At 42.2% G+C, this 26,344-nt stretch overlaps 1 protein-coding gene across 1 annotated transcript; it reads left to right on the top strand.

Annotated features, from left to right (window-relative positions):
* LOC310994586 (calmodulin-regulated spectrin-associated protein 3-like) lies at positions 1–22,926 on the top strand (the record flags this gene model as incomplete). The annotated part of the gene is made up of 19 exons (XM_083983320.1): positions 1–198; positions 8,536–8,819; positions 9,936–10,076; positions 10,867–10,956; positions 12,227–12,262; positions 13,332–13,379; positions 14,917–15,055; positions 15,325–15,464; positions 16,363–16,456; positions 16,549–16,600; positions 17,161–17,222; positions 17,310–17,340; positions 17,518–20,047; positions 20,131–20,252; positions 20,344–20,630; positions 20,726–20,825; positions 21,504–21,619; positions 21,720–21,838; positions 22,597–22,926. Exons 1-19 carry the CDS (start codon positions 63–65, stop codon positions 22,924–22,926), a joined length of 4,857 nt encoding a protein of 1,618 aa, XP_083839446.1. The 5' UTR covers positions 1–62.
* Between the last annotated feature and the right edge of the window lie 3,418 nt (positions 22,927–26,344).

Here is a 26,344-nt window from a genome sequence, read left to right as displayed (position 1 = left end):
CCTCCTCCTCCTCCTCCTCCTCCTCCTCCTCCTCCGTGTCGTCCGTGCGGCACAGCGCGGCCATGGTGGACTCTCCCAGCGCGATGAAGAAGACCTTCTCGGTGCCGGAGATCAAACCGCTGGACCAGTACGACTTCACCCGGGCCAAGATCTGCGCCAGCGTCCGGTGGCTGCTGTCGAAGTCGTACGGCTCTGCAGGTAGTAGCTACTAACAGACCCCGGGTCTCTCTCTGTCTGTCCACAGCACTGAGGCGCGCAGCAGCTTTGGGTGGGGCGCTTAATAATTCATCCGGCTATATATGGAGCTCGGAGTTGGACGTTTCTCCCCCCCTTTCTTTTTTATGTATGTATTTGTCATCCAGGAGGGAAACCTCCAGCTTCCAGCATCCATCCATCCTCATCCTCTCCGAGCCGCTGCCCCGGTGCTCGGCTCAGCAGCGCGCATCCCTCCCTGTGCAGGTCGCAGGACCGTGTTCACCGTCTGCAGCCAGTTACTGACATGAATATGAGGCATGTCAGGAGGAATCTCCTGCGCGCTGCGTGATGCATGAAGGAACCGGAGGCTGTCATCGCTGCAGCGCACACAAAGCCTTTTGTCAGAGCCGCCACATCAGGCCCGTGCGTGTGCGTGTGCGTGTGACAGTGGGGTTCACCAGGCTGAGATGTAAACCCAGATATAAACTCGTCACCGTCACCTTCACAGTTAAAAACAACTGCAAACAGCGACGTGGGCTGTTTCTGCGTGGGCCGCCTGTAAATGGGTCAGGCCCGCATAATATTTGTGTCAGTGTTACGCACGCACGTTGGGCTGCTATAGGAGCGCGTGGCAGTGGAGTGAAGGTGACATAGTGGGTCCTGCTGGAAGACAATGGAGAGGGTTTTTGGTGCAAATTCATTTTTTTTTATTCTTCAAATCCATGATCAAGATCAGAGATAATGTCTTATCACGTGACAGGACAAAGGTGCACGAGCAGGTTTTCTCTGTTATCTCAGAGCAGTGATGGACAGGACGGAGCCACCTGCAGTTCAGAGGCATTTTATTTAATCTGAGACTGAGATTATTATTAGTATTGATAACAACGATGATTAATTAATGAAGCTTTTATATGATGTCGTGCTGTTGTTGACATGAGACTCACCTCTGTCTCTTTATTAACAGTCTGTGGTTATGTGGTGTGTACAGGATGACATCATAGTGTGATGGTGTTACTGCCTGGGGCTGCAATCAATGATTATTATCATTATTGATCAGGGTATGAAAGAAAGAAAGAAAGAAAGAAAGAAAGAAAGAAAGAAAGAAAGAAAGAAAGAAAATGGTGACAATCATGTCATAAGTTCATGTAGGTCAAGGTGAAGTCATCACGTCGCTCACTTTGTCCAGACAGCAGCTCAAAACCCAAATTTATTCCATTTATAACGATATAAAACCAAAAAAAGAGTAAATCCTCTTAGAGATTATAGGAGCCCATACAGAAATCTACTGCAGACGTGTACAGAAAGGCTACTGCATTTCCAAATATAAAAAATAAAAAGATGAAAGCCAGATTTAATATGAAAGCGTTTGGAAATAAGAACAATTTCATATATTGATATTAACATATATATATATATATATATATATATATATATATATATATATATATATATATATATATATATATATATATATATATATATATATATATATATATATATATAAGCAATATCACACGAGAGGGAGTGCTGTTGTACTGTATATCAGCACGGCTGTGATTCGGTCGCAGGCACGAGGCCGCAGGCCGAGTGCCGCAGATAATCACACCGTGTATGAGTTGCAGACATTTACAAATGTCCATCCTAAAGTTTCTCACTACAGTATGTCATATTATATTATATATATTCTATGTAAAAGTCTGAGGCCACGTTCCTTGTATGGAAACACAGACATGTTCAAAATTGGAAAAAGAAATAATTGCCTGTGTTATAATAGATTTACATAGACAGTAGCTATAAGTTAATAATCTTATGGTTGTATACCAGGTAAACATTCACCATAGAAAGGTGTTTAATATATGTACACATTCATTTTACTATAGATGTTTTCCTAATGTGTCATAATATCTTCATATATCCACAGAATGTGAATCTCATAAGAGACATATGTGGAAAATCACTGCTGATACTTACATTTCTGTATCGGACCACAAAATATTTGAATGTTTAAAAAAAAAATCCTAAATGACTCATTGATGATCAAAACATCACATCAGCTCCATGTGTGTGTGTGTGTGTGTGTGTGTGTGTGTGTGTGTGTGTGTTCAGTGATGTCACACAGTTGGCTGTTGAAAACTACAATAGTAAATTTACACAGTTGTCCGTTATGTAATAATCTGTGTGTATCTGTGTGTGTGTGTGTCTGCTGTAGTAATGGCCTCAGACAGAATTTCACGTTACATTTATGTCTCTTGGAGTCAGTGGGACGGACAGACAGGAGGAGAGAGGGAGAGATGAGCTGGAGACGTCTCAGCAGGAGGGAGGGAGGAGGACGGCTTCACTTCACTGTAGTTTGTCTGTCAGATGTTCAACAGGCCCAGTGGGCGTCTCGTCCAGTTTAGATGGAAGAAGCCCGGAAGAAAATAGCACTAATAAAGCCACACATGGGATTCACACCCACACACACACACACACACACACACCCACACACACACACACACACACACACACACACACACACACACACACACACACACAGATTCAGATTGATTATATGTGACGTGGCCAACGGATGTCCTTCATCCCAATAACTTAATCACAGTCTCGTCCTCCTGGTTTCATCTTGTTATTTTTATAAAGCAAAGAAACGATATAAACCCTGAAGCTGTTTGTGAATTTACTAAAACTCACCTTTATACTGTACCAAACAAAACAAAACATGGAGACAATCAGAATATAAACAAGAGTTTGTAATGAAGTAGGTCAAATGTGAAGAATAATAAGTATCAGGATCAGAAAACAGAAGTAGCTAACTGACAAAATTACACTGATAAATACAAAATATAAAGATATAACTTGAAAAAGATGACGGTCGATGTTTTCAAGAGTTTCTATTCTCAGCTATTAAGTATTTACAGAGGCATCATATCAAAGTGATGTCTGGGAAATGTCGAGACTGACAGGGACTTTGTTCTATTAAAGACAGACGAGACATTTCAAGGCATTTAGCACCACAATAAAAAACTGTAAACCTCTATTATATTTAGGACAGAGTCAGACATGGGTTGATATCTCAAAATCTGGGCACGGACCAAAACCCAGACACAAAATATATTTAATCTAATTTCTCTTTAAAGTGGCTACAATCAGTATTTTAATATTGGTTCACATTATTCTTAAAGGGATAGTTTAACATTTTGGCAAATTGGCCCATTGCCATAATCCCTATAGTCATAGCAGTAGGTTTGTTACCTTTAATTGTCAGTTCAAGCTATTTTTAGAACAGAGATAACATCAGGATGTTACGAGACAGAGTTGTTTTAGAGGTAAATTCATGCAAAACCACTGATGTGCGTTCCCGTCGGAGGCAGTTTTTCAGGAAGCAGCTTTTTCCTCAAAAACAACTCTGTCTCTTACGCTCCGTTATCATCTCATAGCGTGGTGAATGTGCAGGTCACAACTTGTCCACCGGAGCGTTTTGGAGTTGTTGGATTGTGTGTTTGATGAGTTTGATGAGGGAAACCAAGAAATCCCATGAGCCTGCGTAGCGTAGCTCTGAGCAGCTCGCGGCTCTGCTCTGCTGTTCTAAAACTAGCTTGCACCGACAATTAAAGGTAACGAACCTACTGCTATGACTATAGGGATTATGGCAATGGGCCAATTTCCCAAAATGTTGAACAATCCCTTTAATAAGTGCTATAGTGTTGTTGCCTCATGTGCACTGTATGTATAAAATGAACTAACCATATCGACTTAAAGGTGATAATAGTGCACGTCTTGTTTCTGCTGCCCCCTAGTGAGGCGCTACAATATCAATAAACCGATAATCGCTTCAGTTATTTTCCAATCAGAGACGTCAAACAATCAATATCTGTGGTTTGTGTCCTGACGACCATGATGAAACACGGAACACGTAGACGCAGCAGCTTTATTGATGAGACAATGAATCAGTCGGTCTAATGGGGAACTGATCAGCTGATGAATCAATAAGCAGTGAACATGAGCTGCAGCCTCAGAGTGTGTGTCTGTGTGTGTGTGTGTGAGAGTGAGTCAGTGACATGTTTGTGTTCATGTGATCGATGAGTCGACCGTTGTTGTCGTTGTGTTTCTGTTTCTAACACAGATCTCATTACGTTGTCGTGTTAACTGGGTTTAAATGGTTCAACTGGGTCCCACTCAGCAGCCCCGTGTCTCTCTCTCCGTGTCTCTGTCTCTCTCTCCGTCTCTCTCTCTCCGTTGCCATCGGGACAGAATGGCCGCTTTCCATTTCCACCGTTCCCATAGCGACAGCAGTCCTATTTCCTCCCAGTGCTGCAGCGTGTGAAAGGCAACGGTTTAACCCCAAAAACTGTGTGTATGTGTGTGTCACTGCAGTGGAGTGTGTGTTCACACTGTTGTTTATGTAGTGACACAGATATCTACTCTTCCTCTCTTTTCTTGTTTTCTTCTTCGTCTCGTTTCCTCTTTTTTCACTTTTTCTCTCGCCTCTTCTTCTCCACTATTCTTCTCTTTGTCTTCTTGTTCTCTTCTCTCTTCTTCTTTCCTCTCCTCTCCTCCTCTCCTCTTCCTCTCTTTTCTTCTTCTCTTCTTTGTCTCCTCTCCTCTTTTTTCACTTTTTCTCTCCTATTCCATTCTTCTTTGCCTCTTCTTCTCCACTATTCTTCTCTTTGTCTTCTTGTTGTTGTCTTTCTCTTTTCTTCTTGTTCTCTTCTCTTTCTCTGCCTCCTCCTCTTCTCTTTTTCTTCTCTTTCTCTCCTCTTCTCTTCTCTTCTCTTCTACCCTCTCCTTTCCTCTCCCCTCCCCTCCTCTCCTCTCCTCTCTTCTCTCCTCTCTTCTCTTCTGAACTCTCCTCTCCTCTCCTTTCCTCTCTTCTCTTCTCTTCTCTTCTCTTCTCTTCTCTTCTCCTCTCTTCTCTTCTCTCCTCTCCTCTCCTTCCCTTCTCTCCTCTCCTCTCTCCTCTCCTCTCCTCTCCTCTCCTCTCCTCTCCTCTCCTCTCCTCTCCTCTCCTCTCCTCTCCTCTCCTCTCCTCTCCTCTCCTCTCCTTCTCTTCCCTCCTCTCCTCTCTCCTATCCTATCCTATCCTATCCTCTCCTCTCCTCGCCTCCCCTCCTCTCCTCTCCTCTCCTCTCCTCTCCTCTCCTCTCCTCTCCTCTCCTCTCCTCACCTCTCCTCTCCTCTCCTCTCCTCTCCTCTCCTCTCCTTCCCTTCCCTTCCCTCCTCCCCTCTCCTCTCTTCTTTCCTCTCCTCTTCTCAGTTTGAGTCACAGTTTGATACAAAAACCCTCCCAGTAGTAGGTTACACACAGAGACGATGAAGTGGAGTTGTTAGGCCTCATTACGATAGTTGGTAGTTAGATGAGTATGGACAGATGAAGGAGTAAAGGAGTGGAAAAAAGAAACGGTAGAGGCTTAGAGGAGAAGAAGATTGACTGAACGGGTAAATTGTGGAGATGTAGACTCTGATATTCCCTTGAAGAATCTCCAGGATTATCCCGACTCATCCTGCAGCCGCACACAAGCTGCAGAGCTGGAATATGGGTCAGTCAGGAAAGAGTGAGTGTGTTCATAGTGTGTCCTGTGTGTCCTGAGTGTGTGTGTGTTCATAGTGTGTTCATAGTGTGTCCTGTGTGTCCTGAGTGTGTGTGTGTGTTCATAGTGTGTCCTGAGTGTGTGTGTGAACTGACCCACTCGTCGCGGTCGGAGACTTTTGCACATCATAAGACTTTCTTCTTGACACACACTCCCACTAACCTCTCTGAGCTGAGCTGTTCATGCAGATGATGACATTACCCCCTCCTGCAGGCTCATTTCCACTTCTTCACTTTTTATCCACCACTCATTCAGTTTTTACTTGATAGAGCAAACAACACAAGTACACTGCAAAAAAAAAAAAAAAGTCAAAATGTAATTTCTAGTCAAAACAAATCTCATTATACTTAAAATAAGACTCATCACATAAAAAGTAGCTTAATTGTTTTTAGACACTTTTTACTTCTTTCAAGCATATTTTAATTTGAATTAAATAGAAAAATCTGATAGTGGAGCAAGTTTTTCTTCCTTATTACAACCTCAAAAAACTTGCTAACACGGGCAGATTTTTCTACTTATTTCAAAGGCAAAGGCAAGTTTATTTGTATAGCACCCTTCCGCAATAAGACAACTCAAGGTGCTTTACATATTAGCAAAATGAGAACATAAAAAGCAAACATTATTTGAAAACAGACAAGAGAAAGAATTAGAACAGGTATAAAAAGAAGTAAAACAGAAAGGGAGACAGAACAACTAAAACATAGTAAAAAAAAAAAAGAAGATATAAAATAACAGAATAATGTTACAGTGCAGTTAATGAAAGGCATCAGCAAACATGAAAGTCTTTAATGTTGATTTAAAGGCACTGAGGGTTCTGGCAGACCTGCAGGTTTCTGGGAGTTTGTTCCAGATAGTGTCTGCATAGAAATGCTGCCTCACCTTGTTCAAATAAAAATGTGTTTGAAACAATTTTTAGGTGATGAGTTTAAGTGGAAAAGAGATTAGTTTTGACTAGTAATTAGACATTTTGACAAGAAATAAGACAAATATTATAAATATAATAGATTTTGAGTTTTTGCAGTGTATTGGAGCAGCAGTCTCTCTCTGTCTCTCTGCAGCAGCCTCTGTGGCCTCTGTAACCTTTTCCCCACATGGGACAATGAGACTTGACGAAGCAGTTCTCATTGCACCGGAGTTAAAGTAGGAGCTACTGATGCAGCAGGGACGATGACTCATTTCCCCACATTTTATTGCAGTGTATCTGCAGTAACAAAAAAAAAAAAGAACTCATATCTGCACCATCAACTGCTTCATTGTTCTGCTTCCTCACATGCAGCTTAGAGATTGTCCTTCACATGAATGAATGCACTCACTCACACACTCAGAAACCTCCTCATAGATAATGACTGAGTCTGAGTGGACCGTTCATCCACTGAAATATTAATTCAGAGCTCTGCTGCAGGCACGAATGTTTCTCCACCTCTAAATGTCAACAACAGTGAGACACTTCAGCCGTGCATGCAGAGTGATGCCAACATGCTGATGCTAAGCAGGTTGCACATGTTCAACTAATAACTTATGACCAATTATCTTAGTTTAGCCTCTTACATTAGTGCTGACGTTTCGCTTTAGAGCACTAAAGGCTGAAGCTACGGTGGCCCAGAGAGGTCAACACAATGCAACTGAAAAAAACACATGCTACACATTCAGAAAATAACTTAATCAACTTGACAACACATGCAACACAACACAATGGAAGTGTTTCCAGGTGATGGACCTAGCTAAAGACTAATGCTACGCTAACAGTATTTGCAATAAAATCTGAATCATGTGATATTGACGTTAAAATAAACCGAACAAACTCAGCTTATTCTCAAACACCACTCACTAGTTGTCTTGATAACTTTTAAAGTCCATAAACATGTAATGAAACAAAAGCTGTCACTTTTCTTGTGTCCCTGGAAACACTTGCATTGTGTTGTGAGTGTTGTGTATTTTGTGAAACTGATGCAATTTTTTTTATATGCATATTTGTCTCTTGCATTGAGCTCTTTGGGCCAAACTGATTAGTTTTTCAGGTATTTGGTCATAAACTAAAGCGGCCTTGTCATCGAAGCTCCTTATTTAACAAACATCATCATGAATGAACTTGAATATTTGCACCAAAGTAGTCAAAACACTGGTAAATGATGAAGGAGAACCAGATGTTTGCAGAAGAGTGAGTCAGACGATCATTCAGGAACTTGAATGTCCACTTAACAGCTGTTTTTAACAAACTAGTGGAAATGTTGGACCTGTGGATGTCGGTAAAGAAAAAGCCAAATAGGAGTTATCCTCTGGGGATCACGTACATGTGAAATAAATGTTGAAATAAATATTCAACCAAAAGTTATCTGGGCGTCTCAATGCAATTCAGAAAATTCAACCTCATGGTGTCACCACAGGGGAGTCAGGAAAGTCCTCAGGATCCGTCCTCTGGGAACCATGAATATCTGCATGAAACTTTAGGTAACACAATAAGTACACACCATTAAGCATTAGTTAAGCATTAAATACTGAATTTATCATTTATAACACATGAATACTCATTAGTATGTAGTTTATAAACACAGTTAAACATGTTTTACTCATCATTGATAAGCACTAACTGTATTTATAAACTACATATTAATGAATAATCATTTATTCTAAATGAAGAATTCAGTATTTATTAATGCTTAACTAATGCTTAATAGTGTGTACTTATTATAAAGTGTTACCAAACTTTATGAAGCAAACTCACAGAGTCGTCCCCTCTCTCTCTCTTTCTCTTTAGAAAATGTCCCAGTGGAGCTGCGGGAGCCGCTCTACAAGGACCAGTATGAGCAGGAGCACCTCAAGCCGGCCGTCTCCAAGCTGCTTCTCTCCCCGGAGATCTACTGCCGAGCTCAGGCGCTGCTCGCTCAGGGACACGCCGCCGTCTCTGCGCCGGCGTCGCAGGCGTCACCGCCGGCCGACAACTCGGCCCTGCTGCAGTTCCTCATCAAGAAAGGATTCACTCCAAAGGTCCAGGATGTAGACGTCACCGAGGAGGATCTCACCAACGTCCCCATCAAGACGGTGTGTGTGTGTTCAGGTCTTTAGATTTCAATCTGCAGTGGAAGAAAATTTTAAGTTATTGTCAAGGTCGAGGTAACAGCACAACAATGTTTCAATTTAGTTTTCTAAATAAAAGTTTCAAAATAAAAGTCCTATCTGAGTCGAAAAACAAAGTTAAACCTCAATTTCTGCTGCATTTTATTTGAGTAGTTGAAGGAAAGTTGGACTGACATGAGGAAGGAGAGGGAATGAAGAGAGAGGAAATGACTAAGGCAAGGGAATTAGGAGATAAGGAAGGAAAGAGTTAAGTTGAGATGATGGAAGGAAGGAAAGAGAAATGAGGTTGTAAAGAAAATAAACACAGTATTAGTGATGTTTAAAGAGCTTATATCAGGCTCAATGTAAAATCCTCTCAGAAAACGAGCACAAGTTTGAGACCCCCACCGCTCCAACTGTGTGTAGCAGACTGGAAGAGAGGGAAGATGTAACATTAGTGTTTTTTAAATGAGCTCTTTGACTTCCACACATTCGTCCTATTCAGTAATCCATCCATTTTTATGTTTAACTCATTGGCTGCCAGCCGTTTTAGAGCATTTTGACCGATCTTTCCAGACCCACAGAATATTGTGTTCTATGACTATGTAAACACCAAAACTACCAAGAGAAAGAATAGACTCTCTTCTTTTATTGGGAAAAAAGTTTGTTTCTACCTTTTTCCATTCTTTAGTAAACAGCAGTAGAACATAGGCTAGTTTCGCCAAAAACACCAGTTTTTGACCAAAACACTGAGAAAACGAGCTTTTTGTGGAAAGAAACATGTCAAGCAGAACAGTGACTTTGACGTTAATATTTTTTGCTTTAGTGACACCTCAAACATCTGAACAGTGTTTTCCTTCTATAAAACAACAAAACCAATACTGAGAAAGGACTTTTGACTTTTTCAAAATAATAATTTATTTACAAATATATAACTAAAAATGCATGAACTTTGTTGTAGGTTTGTATGCTGTCACATGACCTCTGCCCCATGGTCAAACTCTGCTCGATGCATTATAAAAATATATAGAATTACCATAAAAATACATTTCTTCAGTATCATGCACTAACAAGCTCTTCTTCGTCCCTGACTCGGTGCAGAAGTCCCACCTCGCCCTGATGGACGCTCTGATGTCACTGGCGGCTAGAGAGACGGTGGGTCAGGTGAAGATGGCGGCGGAGGCGGAGCAGATGGGCGTCGGGTCGCCGTGGGAGAACGCTCTGCTCTTCTGGGTCAACAGGGTGAGGACACGTTGTTGTTGTTGTTTCCCTCCAAACTCATCTACGTATATAAGTACTGGATTCACATTTTTTATATTTAAATCATAAAATAATGTTGTTAATTGTTTCATTATTATGCAAAATATTATGCAAGCGACAGCAGCCAATTGTTGTGGTTACTGGGTGTTTAAAAAGTAGCAATAAAGATAAATGAATGAACCAATTACACATGCGGCTTGGTTTAGTTTATGGTTGTTTATGATCAAAGAGATAATAAAAGCTGATCATGTGACGTTTTTATGATCAATATAACGCAGTGAGTTTTTTTTTTTTTCCTATATAGTATTAATATGTTAATTGTATTTTTAATTTCATATATTTCATTTTAATATTAGTGCAGCTTATATACCTCCTGTTTGTTCTTTGTCCTCTGATGCTGTTTTCATTCATTGAGTTGTATCAGATTCAACAATGGTGAAGCAGGATATTTTTTTTTTTTTTTTTTTTTCCGGAAAACATAAAAACAGGACAAGAGCAGAAAGGGCTCAACAACAACAAGACAAAAAGAAGGAAATTATATATGTATATAAATAAAAATAAATAAATACAAAAACAAACACAAGAGAAAAGGAAAAAAAAAAAAAAAAAAGAGGTGAAGCAGGATATTGTAAAAGGTGGTTGTTAGTCTTTATTTTAAACAGCAAATCATGAGGCTGGAGCCTTTTTTGTATAGAAATGACATATTAAAATGAAAATAAAAAGGGAAAAACAACAAACTCGTCCTCTAACAGTCATAACCTTGTGATTACAGCTGAACCAGAAGTTGAGAGAAAGCACAGAAGAAGAAGAGCCCGCCGTCAAGCCACCAACGTGTACGGACATGCAGCCTGTTCAGGACTCGGTAAAACACACACACACACACACACACACACACACACACACACACACTGACCACAGATGCTCCAGCAAACAACTTTCATATTCAATTAAAACACAGTCTTCTGACCTTTAACACGCTGTAACTCGGTCAGCAGTGAAATTAACTGACTCGTTTGGGAGGTAGAACAGGTTGTTCACTAACCAGAACCAGAAGGTCGGTGGTTCGATCCCCAGCTCTTCCAGCCTGCCTGTGTGTCAAGTGTCAAGATACTGAACCCACAATTGCTCCTGATGTATCACCGATCAAACACAGTATAATCTATTTATAGCTACTGGTGCTGGATGAATGTATGACTGACAGCGTAAAGTGCTTTGAATGGTGCTAGAGACTAGAAAAGTCCAAGTTTTATTCATCAGATTTAAAAAAAGAAAGAAAAAAACACTCCACCACTGTCTGGAGGATCCGTTAAAGGGATAGTTCAACATTTTGGCAAATTGGCCCATTGCCATAATCCCTATAGTCATAGCAGTAGGTTTGTTACCTTTAATTGTCGGTGCAAGCTATTTTTAGAACGGCGGAGCAGAGCCGCGAGCTGCTCAGAGCTACACTACGGAGGCTCATGGGATTTCTTAGTTTCCCTCATCAAACTCATCAAATACACGATCCAACAACTCCAAAACGCTCTGGTGGACAAGTTGTGACCTGCACATTCACCACGCTATGAGATAATAACAGAACGTTACCAGACAGAGTTGTATTAGAGGTAAATGCAGAGACTGCTTCCCGAAAAACTGCCCCCAACGGGAATGCGCATCAGCGGTTTTGCATGAATTTACCTCGAAAACAACTCTTTTGGCGTTGTTGGATTGTGTATTTGATGAGTTTGATGAGGGAAACCAAGAAATCCCATTAGCCTCCGTAGCGTAGCTCTGAGCAGCTTGCGGCTCTGCTCCGCCGTTCTAAAAATAGCTTGCACCGACAATTAAAGGTAACGAACCTACTGCTATGACTATAGGGATTATGGCAATGGGCCAATTTGCCAAAATGTTGAACTATCCCTTTAACATTAATGTCAAACTGCTGTACATAGACAGTCACTGTCAGTTCATTCATTCAGAGCTCCGTCCCTTCATTAGAAGTGAGTTGATGACTTCATCATAATTGATCATAACTGAACCGCCTGTCGTTGCTGAAGCCTCTAACATCGACCTCGCTCTGCTTCTCTGTTTTCTCCCTCTGGTTTTTGTCTGTGTGTGTCGTCGTCGTCGTCGTCGTCGTTGCTCTCTTGCAGTGTCAATCCACCCGTTGGTACTGGAAACTAGTCCCAGTAAGTGTACACTCCTTTTCCTCTCTCTCTCTCTCTCTCTCTCTCTCTCTCTCTCTCTCTCTCTCTGAGTCTGTCCATCTGCTATGGCTGACGTTACTGTGCCTGCTGGAAACGCCACACATCCTCTCTTATCTGTCCCGTTATGAGACGTGTTTTTGTGTGTGTGTGTGTGTGTGTGTGTGTGACCTTTTCAACTGACTAATCAGATCCGATGCCTCTGAAATGAAATCATTATTACTGTTGTTATTGTTATTATTATTATTATTATTGTTATTATGATTATTATGATTATTGTTGTTATGAACTGATGATGTTTTGGACCTTGAGGGTGTTTCTGACTTTGTTACATTCAGTCATCAGTTTTCATCTCAAACTGCCCAGAGGGAGGAGGAGGAGGAGGAGATGTTGGGGAGGGAGAGAGGGAGGTGATATTAAAGGAATAGTTCACCAAAAAATGAAATTTAGTCATTATTGACTCACTCTCATGCTGATGAATACTCCGGAGTAGTTTTTTATTCCTCAAAGTGCATCTGGAGACCCGGGAGGCCGGTTCGTAGTCCAACAAAATCCTTATATGAGAGTCAATAGGACTGTTTAGGCTGTAAAAATGTCCTAAATGACATAGTTTCGAGTAAACTCTGGACTATATCCCTTCAGGACACTTGGATTGCAGCGGACGAGCAGTGTGGAGGAAGATTACAAGGTTTTTGTGTAGTTTTATGGACCTTTTTGACTCTGATATAAGGATTTCGTTGGACTACGAACCGCCCCCCCCCAGGTCTCCAGATGCATTTTGAGGAATAAAAAACTACTTCATCAGCATGAACTATTCCTTTAAACTATGTATGCTCCCCCCACCCCTTTCGTTTTCCCCCTTCCTCTCCTTCTCCTTTTCCCTCTTCCTCTCCTCCTCTTCCCCCTCTTCCTCCTCCCCTGTCGCTCCTCTCTCTCTCTGAGCAGTACCATGTGACTTTGTGGTGTGGCGGTTCCCATGGTGACCGGCCCCCTTGTCATTTATGCTTGTTTCCCTCTCTCTGCCATCCCCCCCTCCCCCCCCGCCCCCATCCAGCATGCTATCGCTTTTTGTTTGAAGGAGTCGGGGAATAAGCCGCCAGTGGTAACGTATAACACCTCGCTCTTATCTCGCCCTCACCCTCCACGTCTCCCGTAGCAACGCACTGCGACACCTCTCAGCCGCTGACCAATGACTGCAAACTAATCACCACTCCAACCCCGTGGTTGGATGGATCAAATGAAGCTCATTAACCTTTAAAGGGATAGTTCAACATTTTGGCAAATTGGTCCATTGCCATAATCCCTATAGTCATAGCAGTAGGTTCGTTACCTTTAATTGTCGGTGCAAGATGTTTTTAGAACGGTGGAGCAGAGCCGCGAGCTGCACATTCACCACGCTATGAGATAATAACAGAACGTTACCAGACAGAGTTGTTTTAGAGGTAAATCTAGAGTCTGCTTGCCGAAAAACTGCCCCTGACAGGGACGCGCATCAACGGTTTTGCATGAATTTACCTCTAAAACAACTCTGTCTTGTAACGTTCTGTTATTATTTCATATCGTGGTGAATGTGCAGGTCACAACTTGTCCACCAGAGCGTTTTGGAGTTGTTGGATTGTGTATTTGATGAGTTTGATGAGGGAAACCAAGAAATCCCATTAGCCTCCGTAGCGTAGCTCTGAGCAGCTCACGGCTCTGCTTCGCCGTTCTAAAAATAGCTTGCACCGACAATTAAAGGTAACAAACCTACTGCTATGACTATATGGATTATGGCAATGGGCCCAATTTGCCAAAATGTTGAACTATCCCTTTAACACAACTTTTTTCCATTTTTATTTATGTCTCACAATGTTTTCTGTGAAGTGTGTGTCACAGAGCCATGTTGTAGGGGCGTCGACCTTTTGACCTCTGTACTCCTACAACAAGGCTGCACAGCATCATTGAGCACAAATTACAGCCAATGCAATCAGAACTTTTAAAAGAGCAATCGAGCATCTGAGCTGTAAAATTATCCAAAACAAAACAAAAAAACAATCTGATTGTGTAGTTTTTCCCTCACCGTGTCGTCAGTGCCTGTTTTCTGCTGCATGGACACCGGAGGAGAAACGCCCTCATTTTCACTTTGAATCACTGACATAGTAGTTTCTTCTTATTGTTTTTTATTTTAATCGTTTGCACTGCACCTCCTGGTTGGTGTGTGTGTGTGTGTGTGTATGTGTGTGTGTGTGTGTGTGTGTGTGTGTACACAGATGTTTCTCAGTTGAGGCATCACTGGTCTTGCGCTTTGTTTCTTTGGGTTTTCTTCTCCTTGCAATTTCCCCTGGAGTCTTGGCTGGCTGCACAGTTTTAGTCGATGGTTTTATTTGTTGTCTGAGAGACGGACACACCCCCCCGGCTTTTTTTCTTCTTTTTTAACATTTCCTTTATCGTTGTTCTAACTCTCTTAAATGTAACCTAAATGTACAAATCTTTATTTTCACACCTGTAATTGTCTCTGCTTTATGATCTCTCCTCCTTTTCCCTCACTTTGCCCATTTGCTGTTTCTGTTTCCTACCCGTTTGCACAACTCTTCCTCTTTTTATCCTCTTCTCTCTTTCTCATCTTCCTCCCCCCTACTCCCTCTTTCTTACCTCTCTAGATTCGCTATAGGAAGGACAAAGTGCAGTCTAAGATGACTCCTACCTTCCCTCTGGTGTCTGCGGTCAAAGATCTCTCTAATGGCTGTGCTATCGCTGCTGTGTTGCACTACTACTGCCCCAGCTTGCTGCCTCTAGAGGGTGCGCACATAAACTCAGACACTAACACAAATGCATATGCAATGCATTCACATCAGATGTTGAAATATTCATATTTAGCTGACAGATGCTTAAATTATGCCTATCCTTTAATCTTATATCTTCTTATATCTTGAATAGGCTATGTTAGATTTTACTGGTAGAATGTTTGTTTATAATTAGGAATTCATTAATAAAATATGATTTAAAAGCACCTGTTATGAAACACACTGTATATTCAAGTCGATGTGCTCCTGTTTCTTCTGCTCCAGATGTGTGTCTGAAGGACACCATGTCAGTGGCCGACAGTCTCTACAACCTGCAGCTGATCAAAGAGCTTTGTGAGAGCAGCTTACAGAGCTGCTGCCCCCTGGCTGTGGAGGACCTGCTCTACGCTCCACCCATTCTCCATGTAAGCATCTTCACCCCTACAGTTTCAACACACACTTGACGGGATAGTTCAACATTTTGGCAAATTCGCCTATTGCTATAATCTCTATAGTCATAGCAGTAGGTTATTTACCTTTAATTTTCGGTGCATGTTGTTTTGAGATCAGCGGGGCAGAGACGTGAGCTGCTCAGTGAACACAATAGAGGTGAACGGTACCGATCCCCTGTCCCTCAAAACTCATCAAATACACAATTCAACAACTCCAAAACGCTCTCTTGGACAAGTTGTGACCTGCACATTCACCACGCTATGAAATAATCATGTAACATTACGAGACAGACATCTCGAGGTAAATACAAAGCTGGAACTACATTTCAAACATTTCCGCCCAGCAGCCGTGTCTGGAAAGTAGTTCTCGTCTTGTCTTCTTTTTACAATCGGCTCTGCTTAATCAGGACTGTGCGGCCGTGGTTTGATCTAATATTACAACCCAACGTCCACCAGACACACATCTTATTCCTGTATTTCTAGACTGAAATAGGAAAATATTTGATTTCACCTTTTAAAAAAAATAAGAATAGCAGTATCATTCTACCTCGTCCAGACAGTGTGTTCATGTAAGACATGATCATTTAAGATAAACAACTGCTTGAAGATTGTTTTAATTTTAAATAGATTAAGATTAAAATGTAGGATCATAGATATGACAACAATCTAGAGCATTACAAGTGTGAACAGGGAGTTACAGACAAGCACACAACTGCTGACTGTGTTGACAGTCTAATATCTATTTACATTTGCTGAATTATCTGATGGGTGTTGTTGCTGTTTCTCTAAAACTAAGCCGATTTGCTGATTCCTCTGAAATCTAACCTCATGTTTGGTTACCTGATGTGCTTTTGTTCCTCTCCCCCCTCAGCTGAACATCATGAGCTTCATAGCAGAACTGCTGGACTGGTTTGAGGTGAAGAAGCCTGACTTTGTGCAGCCCATACAGCCCATCGACCTCACAGGTCTGTGATATGCAGTTTGTTTCTGGTTCATTCCTGTAATATTTATACACTGTTACGCTGTTGGATTAATAAACTGCCTCTGTGTATTTCAGATATCTCGGGGTTATTGGACTGTACAAGCCCTGTCACTGGGAACAGCAACAGGTATTAGAAACGTCATGTGAAAACCACTCACAAATAAGAAATCTGTTGTTTAAAGTCTGTTTTTTTAGTTCTTGAACAACCACTCATTTTCTTTTTATCTAAATCAAAACAAATGCCAATTTTCTGTGATAAATTTGAACATAAGGTATTTAAAGGTCACATGTTATGTAAAGTACTAGATGTCTGTGTATTTGTTTTTATTATAAAGCAGGTCTAGGTTTTATATTAACACCATGAAAGCATCAAAGTCTCAGTCTACAGAGAAATACTCACAGCCTGTACTCAGAAACTGAGCCTTAAAATGAGCTGTCAGGACTTCTGTTACTTAGTGATGTCACAACAAAGCACCAAGCTCTGCCCACCTGGACCCACCACTGAAGGATTTTATTGAGACAAAAACAAACCATTAAATTAAAGTTGGAAAAAAGAAAAATCTGATGTAAATGGTTCATGTTTTGATCTAAGCGTCAAAGCTGTAACAGAAAGTTCTGAAATGTTTTAGTTGGTTTTGATTAATAAGTAGTGAATGAGCAGCATTTTGCTGTTTTGTCCTGTTTCAGTGGTTCTCCCTCCTTTATCTTCAAACAACCCTTTGTGCCCATCTCTTCTCCGGTGTCACCAGGTAAGAAATCCTGTGCCCAGGATTGTGTTTCTTTTAAATTAGTAAAGTTTTATAGACTCATTTGTTTCTTTTTATCCGTCTTTGCAGAAAACAAAAGTTGGACAAAGAAACAAATCAGGTACCTCCATTAACAGGCTTTGTGTGATTTTTATAGTAAATGTTGTGTTGCATTCATATTTTATCTTAATTTTTAATCTTCTTTCTTTCTTTGGCTTCTGTGGTCCCTGCTTTTTCGTACTGTGTGGCACCACCCATCCATTGGTCCATCCCTCCATCATCACCCCCGTCTCTGCAGTCGTCCTCTGTCCGCAGTGACTTTCAGCATCCCATTTGGGCTGGACAGTGATGTTGACATTGTCATGGGAAACCCAATAGATTCTGTCTTTCGCTCTGTCAGCACTGACAGCCTAACCACCGGCATCCCTGCAATGACCTCACCGGTGACCTCAGCGGGGATGTCTCGTGTCCCGTACAGCCCTCCCGAGGACCTAAGCAGCATGGTCAGCGCCTCGGCCCCATCGCAGCGGTCTTCCTGGGGCCCTTATGCACACGCAGCACCGCTAGGAGAGCTTCCGACGATCGAGGAGGCTCTACAGGTGGTTCATACTCCCAATAGCAAAGATCGGAAGAAGGGAAGGACGCCGGAGAAAAGTGGAAGAGGAGTGCTGGGAGGAAGGCCCGAGCCCAGGTTACGTCCCGAGGGAGCCCCTGCAGGTTTCTTCCTGCACTCCCCCGAGGAGGATAATCCTCAGCTCAGTAGCTCTGCTCCCTGTCGCTCCGGAGTCCTCTACCGGCCCGTTGGAGGAGAAGGGGGAGACACAGAAAGGCAAGGAAGGGGAGAGAGGAGGGAGAGGTCAGGCCGGAGCTCTGATATGTCACGTGACGATGACTCTGTCCTGCGAGATGGCAGCGTCGACTCCTCTGAACTATCAGACGATGCACCAAGAAACGCCCCTGGTAATATTCGACCCGGTAACAATCGTCAAGGAAACCACAGCACCAGCAATAGTCCGAGAATGACGAGCTTTGCTGAGCGACGAGACAACAACAGACGAAGGCATCCCGCCACCCCCGGAGAGGAGGCAGCCTCCGCCGCGACCCCGACAACCCCAGGAACCCCAAACACCCCCTCAACCCCAGCGGGGGCACCAAGCCGCCAGGACAGCCCCGGTCCGAGGGGCCCTGAACCGGGGTCCGAGGCCTGGGAGTTGGGGGCTCGTCTGGAGGAAAAACGCAAGAGCATTGAAGCCCAAAAAAGACGCATTGAAGCCATTTTTGCCAAACATAGACAGAGACTTGGAAAAACTGCTTTCCTTCAACTTAAAAGAGAGCAAGGAGAGGGAGGAGGGGAGGGAGAGGGAGAGGGAGAGGATAATCTCACCCTGGAGGAGCGTCTGACCCGCATGGAAGAGCAACTGAAACAGGAGGAGGAGAAGGAAAAGAAAGAAAAGGAGGGAAAGGAAAAAGAAGAAGATAAGGAGAAAGAGAAGCCATCTGTCTCCAATCCTCCTCGACTGGAGAAGCAGGTCACCTTCTCCATTGAAACTAAGAAAGGGGCAGAGAAGGAGCAGGAGAAGGAGAAAGAGAAGGAGAAAGAGAAGGAGAAAGAGAAACCAGGTGAAGGAGTCATTGTGGAATATAATGAAGTGGTGCAGAAACTGAGTGATGCTCTTCAGTCACTCCAGAAGGACATGCAGAAACTTACAGATCAGCAACAGCAGCTCATGAGCAACCAAAGACCCAGAAATACGCCCAGAACCACTCCAAAGTCAACACCCAGGGGCAACATCAAAACACCACCCAGAACCCCTCCCCGCACCCCGACAAAGACTCCTCCGAGAACCCCGACAAAGACTCCTACCAGGAGTAACGGGAAAGCTTGGATGATCCCTACCAATCCCAACCTCCCCTCTGCCTCCTCTCCTTTACGACACGCTCACACTCATTCCTTGTCGACTTCCCCGAAAACTGTTATCTCCTCCTCTTGCCCGGCTCCCCGCACTAAGATTCACTCCTCCTCCACACCTCGCAGCCCCAAACACCACCCACGAACCCAAAATCAGCGCCCCCATCGCCCTTCCGAACTCAAGTTCCCTCCACTCAATCGGGTTTTGACACCAACTCAGACTGTGGACACCCTCCCCCACTTGCGCCGTGTGTCGCCCAGCAAGTGTCAGGTTCAGACGTCCTCCTCCTTCCGTATCGGTGGTCCCCGGACGCCTCAGGAGTCTCCTCAGCTTCAGCCTCAGCAGCCGCAGCCTGAGGAGAGCACCTCAGAAACCGGCTCTAGTGAGACACCCACCCAGTTCAGCCTGGAGCTGGAGCAGGAGGACTCAGAGTCTGTTGGAGGGCTGCCGATCTTGTCTCAGCCAAGACTCGATCGGCCCCGGGGTGCCGGCGGTAGCAGCTCCGGTGCTCCTTCAGAGTGCTCATTTGAAAGCGAGACTTTGTCCCTTTCTGCTGCGTACAGTGCCGTAGGTGAGGCAGGAAGAGGCGTAGGTGTGGACAAACGCTGCAGCCTCATTGAGGTGTCACTATCATCTCTCGGAGGCCCAGAAGGAGGCAGTGATGAACCAACCGACGAAGGGCAGGAGTTTTCCTCCGACTCTATGAGTGATCACACAGAATCTGCTGCAGAACCTGCACGACAACTTGCCACAGAACCCTTCGATCCTTTAGAGCAGCTGAATCTGGCTATGGAGGCTCAAGATTTGCCGGAACAACAACCCGAACCCAAAGAAGAAACAGGACAGACTGAAACTTTGGAAGCAAGTGGAGAACAGAGCGACCTGGAAACCAAAGGAGGAATAGGATTCTTCTTTAAGGTGAGTGCTTGAACAAGGGACATAGGACTTTGTTTTGCATGTACATAAATTCATGACGACATATATATATTGTTTGGTTGTAGGAGGATGTACATAGTGAGGGAGAGATGGCCCAGCGTAGAGCTGCCCTGATGGAGAGGCAGCAGAAGAGAGCAGAGGAGATGAAGAGGAGGAGACAGTGGCATGAGCAAGAAAGGGATAACAGGTAAAACATACCTACATGCATCTCAGCATCTTGAATCCAAGTTTGCACTTGTTTCGTTTGTCAAAGTTATCTTTTTTTCTCCTCGTCTCAGACTTGCAACTTCAGACAAAAGGGTAGCGTCACCCTGCAATACGCCTCCCGCCGGCACCACCTCCCCATCACCCACACCTCCTGCTACTCCAGCCCGTCGGGGGGATTTCACGCGTGCGGAGTACGCACGACGGCATCAGCTCAAGATCATGGAAGATCTGGACAAAGTGCTGCGGCAGAAAACACCCAGTCAGGGGCGAACTTCAGCCAAGAAAGCCCGCTCTCGACCTCGCAGCATGACCAGGGAGGAAACAAAGCTGTCTCTGAGTCCAGCCAAGGGAACAACCGGTAAAGTCAAAAGATAACAATTTACTGGATATCAAATTGGCTGTTTGTAGATGATTCATTTGACTAAACTGTTTTGTGTCTTGATGTTTCTCCAGCCTCTAAGTTGACCAAAGTCTACTCTCACTCCTCGCTCAACTTGGCAGCAACAGATGAGCCAGGAAACCGTGGTGGTGACTCCACTAAAAAGACTCACAGGTACAGAATACAGCATTTATATACCTCTCATTAACAGAGGTTAAACCTACATTGGTATCATGAAAATAGGGAAGAATTTCCAGCTGTTGGAGGGATTGCCATGAAATTTGGTACAGAAACTCAAGGATGTATCTAGATGACTGTGACAGTGTGAGATGAATGCTAATATGCTAAAAGCAAAAAAAAGTTCCATGATAAATATAAACTTGCTAACATTAGCTGTTAAATATGCCAATGTTAGCATACTCTTTGCTATCAACACAGTAAGCTAAATATTACAGCTTATACTTCAGTATGCTAGCTTCCAGAACCTGAAACATGCTTGTTAATAATGCTAATTAGCTCCTATTGCTTGTTCTGGCTAGTTCTTGGTCATACTTTGTGCACCATTAGGCTACTTGCGCTTAAAACCAAAGAACTGCACTTGTGCGAGGGCTGTTGAAATCCTACCTTATGTCCGAGAGAGTCAGCGAGCTACTCTTCAGTTTTCTTCAGTCTTTAGATTTTGTAACTATCACAGCTAACACCTTTTGCATTGCTGTCCTACTAATCCTCAAAATGTAAGGTTGAGCTATTCTTGTAACTCACTACTTTCATATTGATTACCCAGGTAGGAATTGGTTTGTTCTCTGGTATAGCACAGATAGATAATGTGCGCATTGTTTCGCATCTCTCCAGCATTCGCCCTGAATCACCATTAGGATGTGCGACAACAAGTCGATTGGCCAATCTGAACGGAGACAAGGACTGGGAGAGTGGCTCCAATGGAACCTCACCTGCCCCAGAGTACACAGGTACAGTGCAGCAACACCACAGTACATCTCAGGCGTTGAGTACTCTTATGTTCTGCCAAGCTGCTTATAATTCAAAACATGTCTGTGTTCATAATTTTAGGTCCAAAGCTCTTCAAAGAACCAAGCTTCAAGTCCAACAAATTCATCATTCACAACGCTCTCTCACGCTGCTGCCTCGCTGGAAAGGTCAACGAGACACAAAAAAACAAGATAGTCGAGGTAGCGGATTCATTTTCTGCGTCGTCTTTGTGTTCTGTATTAACACTAAAATATTAATAGAGTGCTGGAGGGATGGTAAAATTTTTGTAGGCCAACCCTGAAGTTTGCATCAGCCTGTTTCTCTCACCAAAAAGCCAGAGGGATTTTTCCATTTGCTTTTGGATCATTGTAGACTAGAGAACAATGTCAGTGATTAAAAAATACATTTACAATATTTACATGTTACAACAAGATAATCTTCACAAATGGCACTTTTCAAGCATAAATATTATCACCAGAAGAAATAAGCAAATCTTAGGCCATGAACTAGCTTGTTTGATTAATCAGTAATAGTGCGAGTATCAACACAACACGGCTGTTAAGTCGGACTCATGAGTAGATTGTTGATGGTGTTTAATATCCTTGAGCACCTCTGATGTCTCCTTTTGTCATTTGTTCATAACTAAACTTTTTGTAGAGACATAAAAGCTTAAAAAGATCATGACATTTGTTTAATAACATTATAATGTCATAGAATGAAATGTGAAAATCTTTTGATCTTAACCACAGGTCTTATTCAGTTCTCTGTCCAAAAACCCTTGACAGATTTCAGGACTCATTCCTGCAGCACTCTACTAATTAAAACATGAATTCTATTACTCTAACTATTTTTAGACACCCAACTGGGTTATTTGCATGTTTGAAGTCGATGATTAAAACTAGAGCACCGATACGATCTGTTGCATCTCTCTCCTCTCTCCATCTTCTACCAACCTCAGGAAATGGAGAAGTCTCCCGCCAACCACTTCCTCATCCTCTTCCGAGACTCCAGCTGCCAGTTCAGAGGAGTTTACACCATGAATCCCGACACCCAGGAGCTGATACGATTGGCTGGCATGGGTCCCCGGACAATTACCTCCACCCAGGTGGAGTCCATCTACAAATACAGTTCAGACAGGAAGCAGTTTAGTGCCATCCCCTCCAAAACCATGGGCATGAGCGTGGATGCCTTCACCATCCCCGGCCATCTTTGGCAAGGAGGAGGAGTAGCAGGAGGAGGAGGAAGCAGGAGAGCAAGTATCACTAAGAAGGCGGTTATTTCGAAGTGAGGAACATAACACAACATCACAGTGACACACGATTAAAGAAAACACTATAATCACTCCGTAATTATAGTGAAACTGTAGTCAACTGTGGAAAACAGTTATTTATGCGCACACTGATAAGCCTTTAAACTTGTTGTGTGTGTGCGTACAAACACCTTAGCTGTCTTGCTCTTGGGTTTTACTAGAAGTACAAAATGTTAAAAATAATTTTTCCTCCCCCTTTATGTGCATGAAAACATCAACAGCACAACTACACGGAAAACAGAGACACGCTCATATCCAGACTGTACAGAGAAAGGTTTTTTAAAATGTTAAGTTAACTGTACAAGGAAGAATTACTTTTAAAAAGTCTCATCATTTATACTTTCATTGTTTGAAGTACAAACTCTAAAAGTGACTTGTTTTTTCTTTTAGAGGAAAAGGAAACTTTATTAAGTTGTTTACTTAAAAAACCAGTACGATTGCTGTCCGGTCCCTCCCTGGTTCTGTAGAAAACCAGTTTTTTACATTAAGCCAAACGATGGAGAAAAAATGCCTTCTCGTGTCAAAGTGACTTGCAGGACTTTTATTTTGTACGACCCTCAAGTTTAATTCTACCCTCAACTTTTCAGCGGTTGGATCGAAGCACATTTGTTTTGCAAAACTAAGATAGCCATAACCATAAGATGCCGAGGGCAGAGGTGGACTTTGTTTTTTGGAGTCAAAGATCTGTAAATGTGTCAGTGGTTTTCAGCAATGACTACCACAGCATGAATGGTTATTTACTGTATGTGGTATAAGCTTATTTCAAAAATAATATCGCAGTGAGAACTTGTGGTTTGATGAAACTATGTTGATAATGGGTATACAGTACGTATGAGCAGCAGATGCCAGTTATAACGAGTTTTGTACACCGAACTAAGAGCATATTAAGGATGCCGTGTCATGCCAAACTTACATTTACCTGGATTGTTGCACTCTCGGTTTCAGACGGGTTCTGATGCAAAGTTGATAAACTACCCAGATTTGTTAAAGGGGCTATTTGTAAGTTTTCTCTAACGCCAAAAGTGGTTTCTTGACAGGAGATGACAATGTAGACTGTCCCTTGACGGCAGCTTCAGCCATCTTTGTGTTTATCGGAGTGTACAGTAGTTATAATAGGGCCTGTGTTGAATGGGAGGCTACACTGTGTTGCTATCAGACAGTGATAAGACCAGCTCTGGTTAGCTATGGATACTTCCAAACATTTCTTCTAGACTGGTTGGTAAACAGCTGTTGATGCTAACGCTGGCTACGTAGCCATAATAAAACGTACTAATAGCTCCTTTAAACTCTACAGCCATTGAAAACCATGTCAAATCTTACATTTGCAAACTCTGCTGCAACTGGTGAAAACTTCTAACTCAGCGTCAAACTGCATGACTGAACATGGTGGACCGCCTTAACGTAAATATTTTCAAGTCGCCGAAACACAGCTTTTAAATGCAGTATTTAGAGGATGGTACTTACAATATGATAAAGGGGAGAGTGACGACTCCCTGCTTAGATATTTATCTACCGTCCGTTAAAAATAAAATGGGACCTTTTGGCATTTTTTGATCAGTTGAGGACGATTGAGTGCTCAGAGCTGCTGCTGTTACACTGCACTCGACAACAAATCCGCCGTGTGGTAATGTTTCATGTTTCTTATCTGTAGAGAAATCTATAATTTGGTTGGTTTAGGTTTTAGTGAAGAAAAGAAATTAAGTTAATGTGCGTTTTTAACCAAAACGTCTCGATTCTCAACCACACAAAACTACCTTAAATGATTCGATAATGGATTTGGATTCGATAAAATACTATTGAACCTGATCCCTGGAGTGCACACAATTTAAAAATTGGTGTTTTTCAGACCAGCATTCATGTATGAAATAACAGACTGGATTAAACTCCACTGATTAAACTGTTTCGCTTGTTTCTTTGCATTTTTTCCTTGTCTGTCTCTTGGTTATATTGTTCACTTCATCCTACCTGTCTGCTTCATTTGTCTCTCCTCCTTCAGAGCAGGTTGGGACTCGTCTGTCAGACATTCCTGAGAAAATATATATATGAGAGAGAGAGAGAGAGAGAGGAGAGCCTCTTCCTGCACATTTAGCAGCCACTGTTGAAGAATCTGCGTTAGATCTGTGAAAGGTGGCCATGTGCATTTTTTAAGTTCAAAGAATTTCACAGTGACTGTTTTCATTGCGTTGTAGAAAACTAAATATTGTAGATGCAGTTACACATATTTGGCCACTTGGAGGCAGCAGAAGAAGCTCAAAGTACATCACTGTCATATAAAACCCTGATTATACAAATATGCTGATCCTTTAAACAGGAACTACAAGAGAAACTGAGAAGCATCACGTACAACAAGGTAATTGTGGTGCACAGGTGTGGTTACAGAGCAGGTGAAGGTGAGCTGCTTTCTACCGCAGTGTTGTTGAAATGAGTCAAGACTAAAGCCACCAATAACACAATGAGTCAAGACTAAAGCCACCAATAACACAATGAGTCCAGTTAAGTGTTTGTTATGGGTTTTTTATTGCACCTTCCTCAGAACATACAGTATGTAGCTTAGAGACGCATAGAGAGAATTGATTAACTGATATAACTCTTATTGCATCCGTTTGATTTCAGCTGTGATTCTCTGGGATCTTTGGGCCGTTAAGGTGTAGATTTGATTTGTGTGGGCTAAACTTTGATTTGAAGATGCAAAAGAATATTCTGTATTTTTGGAAGGGGAATCTAACAAGTGATTCTGGCAATATGTTATTAATATTTCTTCTGTCATTATAGTCAAATGATTTGTAATAAATGTATTATTTGAATTCTTGGTAACACTTTACAATAAGGGTCCCTTAATTAACGTTAGTTAAGCATTGATATATAAACTAATGTGTTAATTAATGCTGAGTAATGCATACATAATGATAACTAATTACATTATTCAACTTTTAAATTCATTAACTAACTTTGAGTAGTAAACATTAATTAACTGCTTACTAACAGGCTGCATTAATTAATGTGTTTCCTAATCCTAAGTAACACATAATAATGATTGTTAATATATCTGTAAACAGTTAATTAATGCTTAATAATGTACTAACTAGTGTTAATTAAGGGACCCTTATTGTAAAGTGTTACCGAATTCTTGAAACCCAAAAATGTAGTCTTGACCAAATTTCTTAATAACCTGAAAAATGACTTAAAAGAGAGGTCTGATCAAAGATAAAGAATAATTATTCTAATAATTTTTAAGTTTTATTCCTATATTGAACAGAGCTCCTCGTGTCCTCATGTATAAGTTGGGCCCCAAAGATGCCAATGAATGGTCGCACTGAGTTTATTATGATTTACTAACATGTGGCCACACATCATTAAAGTAACTGACGACAAGCTAAACGAGAGTAAAAGCTTATTA

The sequence above is a fragment of the Trachurus trachurus genome (genome assembly GCF_905171665.1).
Source record: "Trachurus trachurus genome assembly, chromosome: 1".
Lineage (NCBI taxonomy): Eukaryota > Metazoa > Chordata > Actinopteri > Carangiformes > Carangidae > Trachurus > Trachurus trachurus.
The sequence above is the reverse complement of the archived record's forward strand: the minus strand, read 5'-3'. Positions and strand labels throughout refer to the sequence as shown.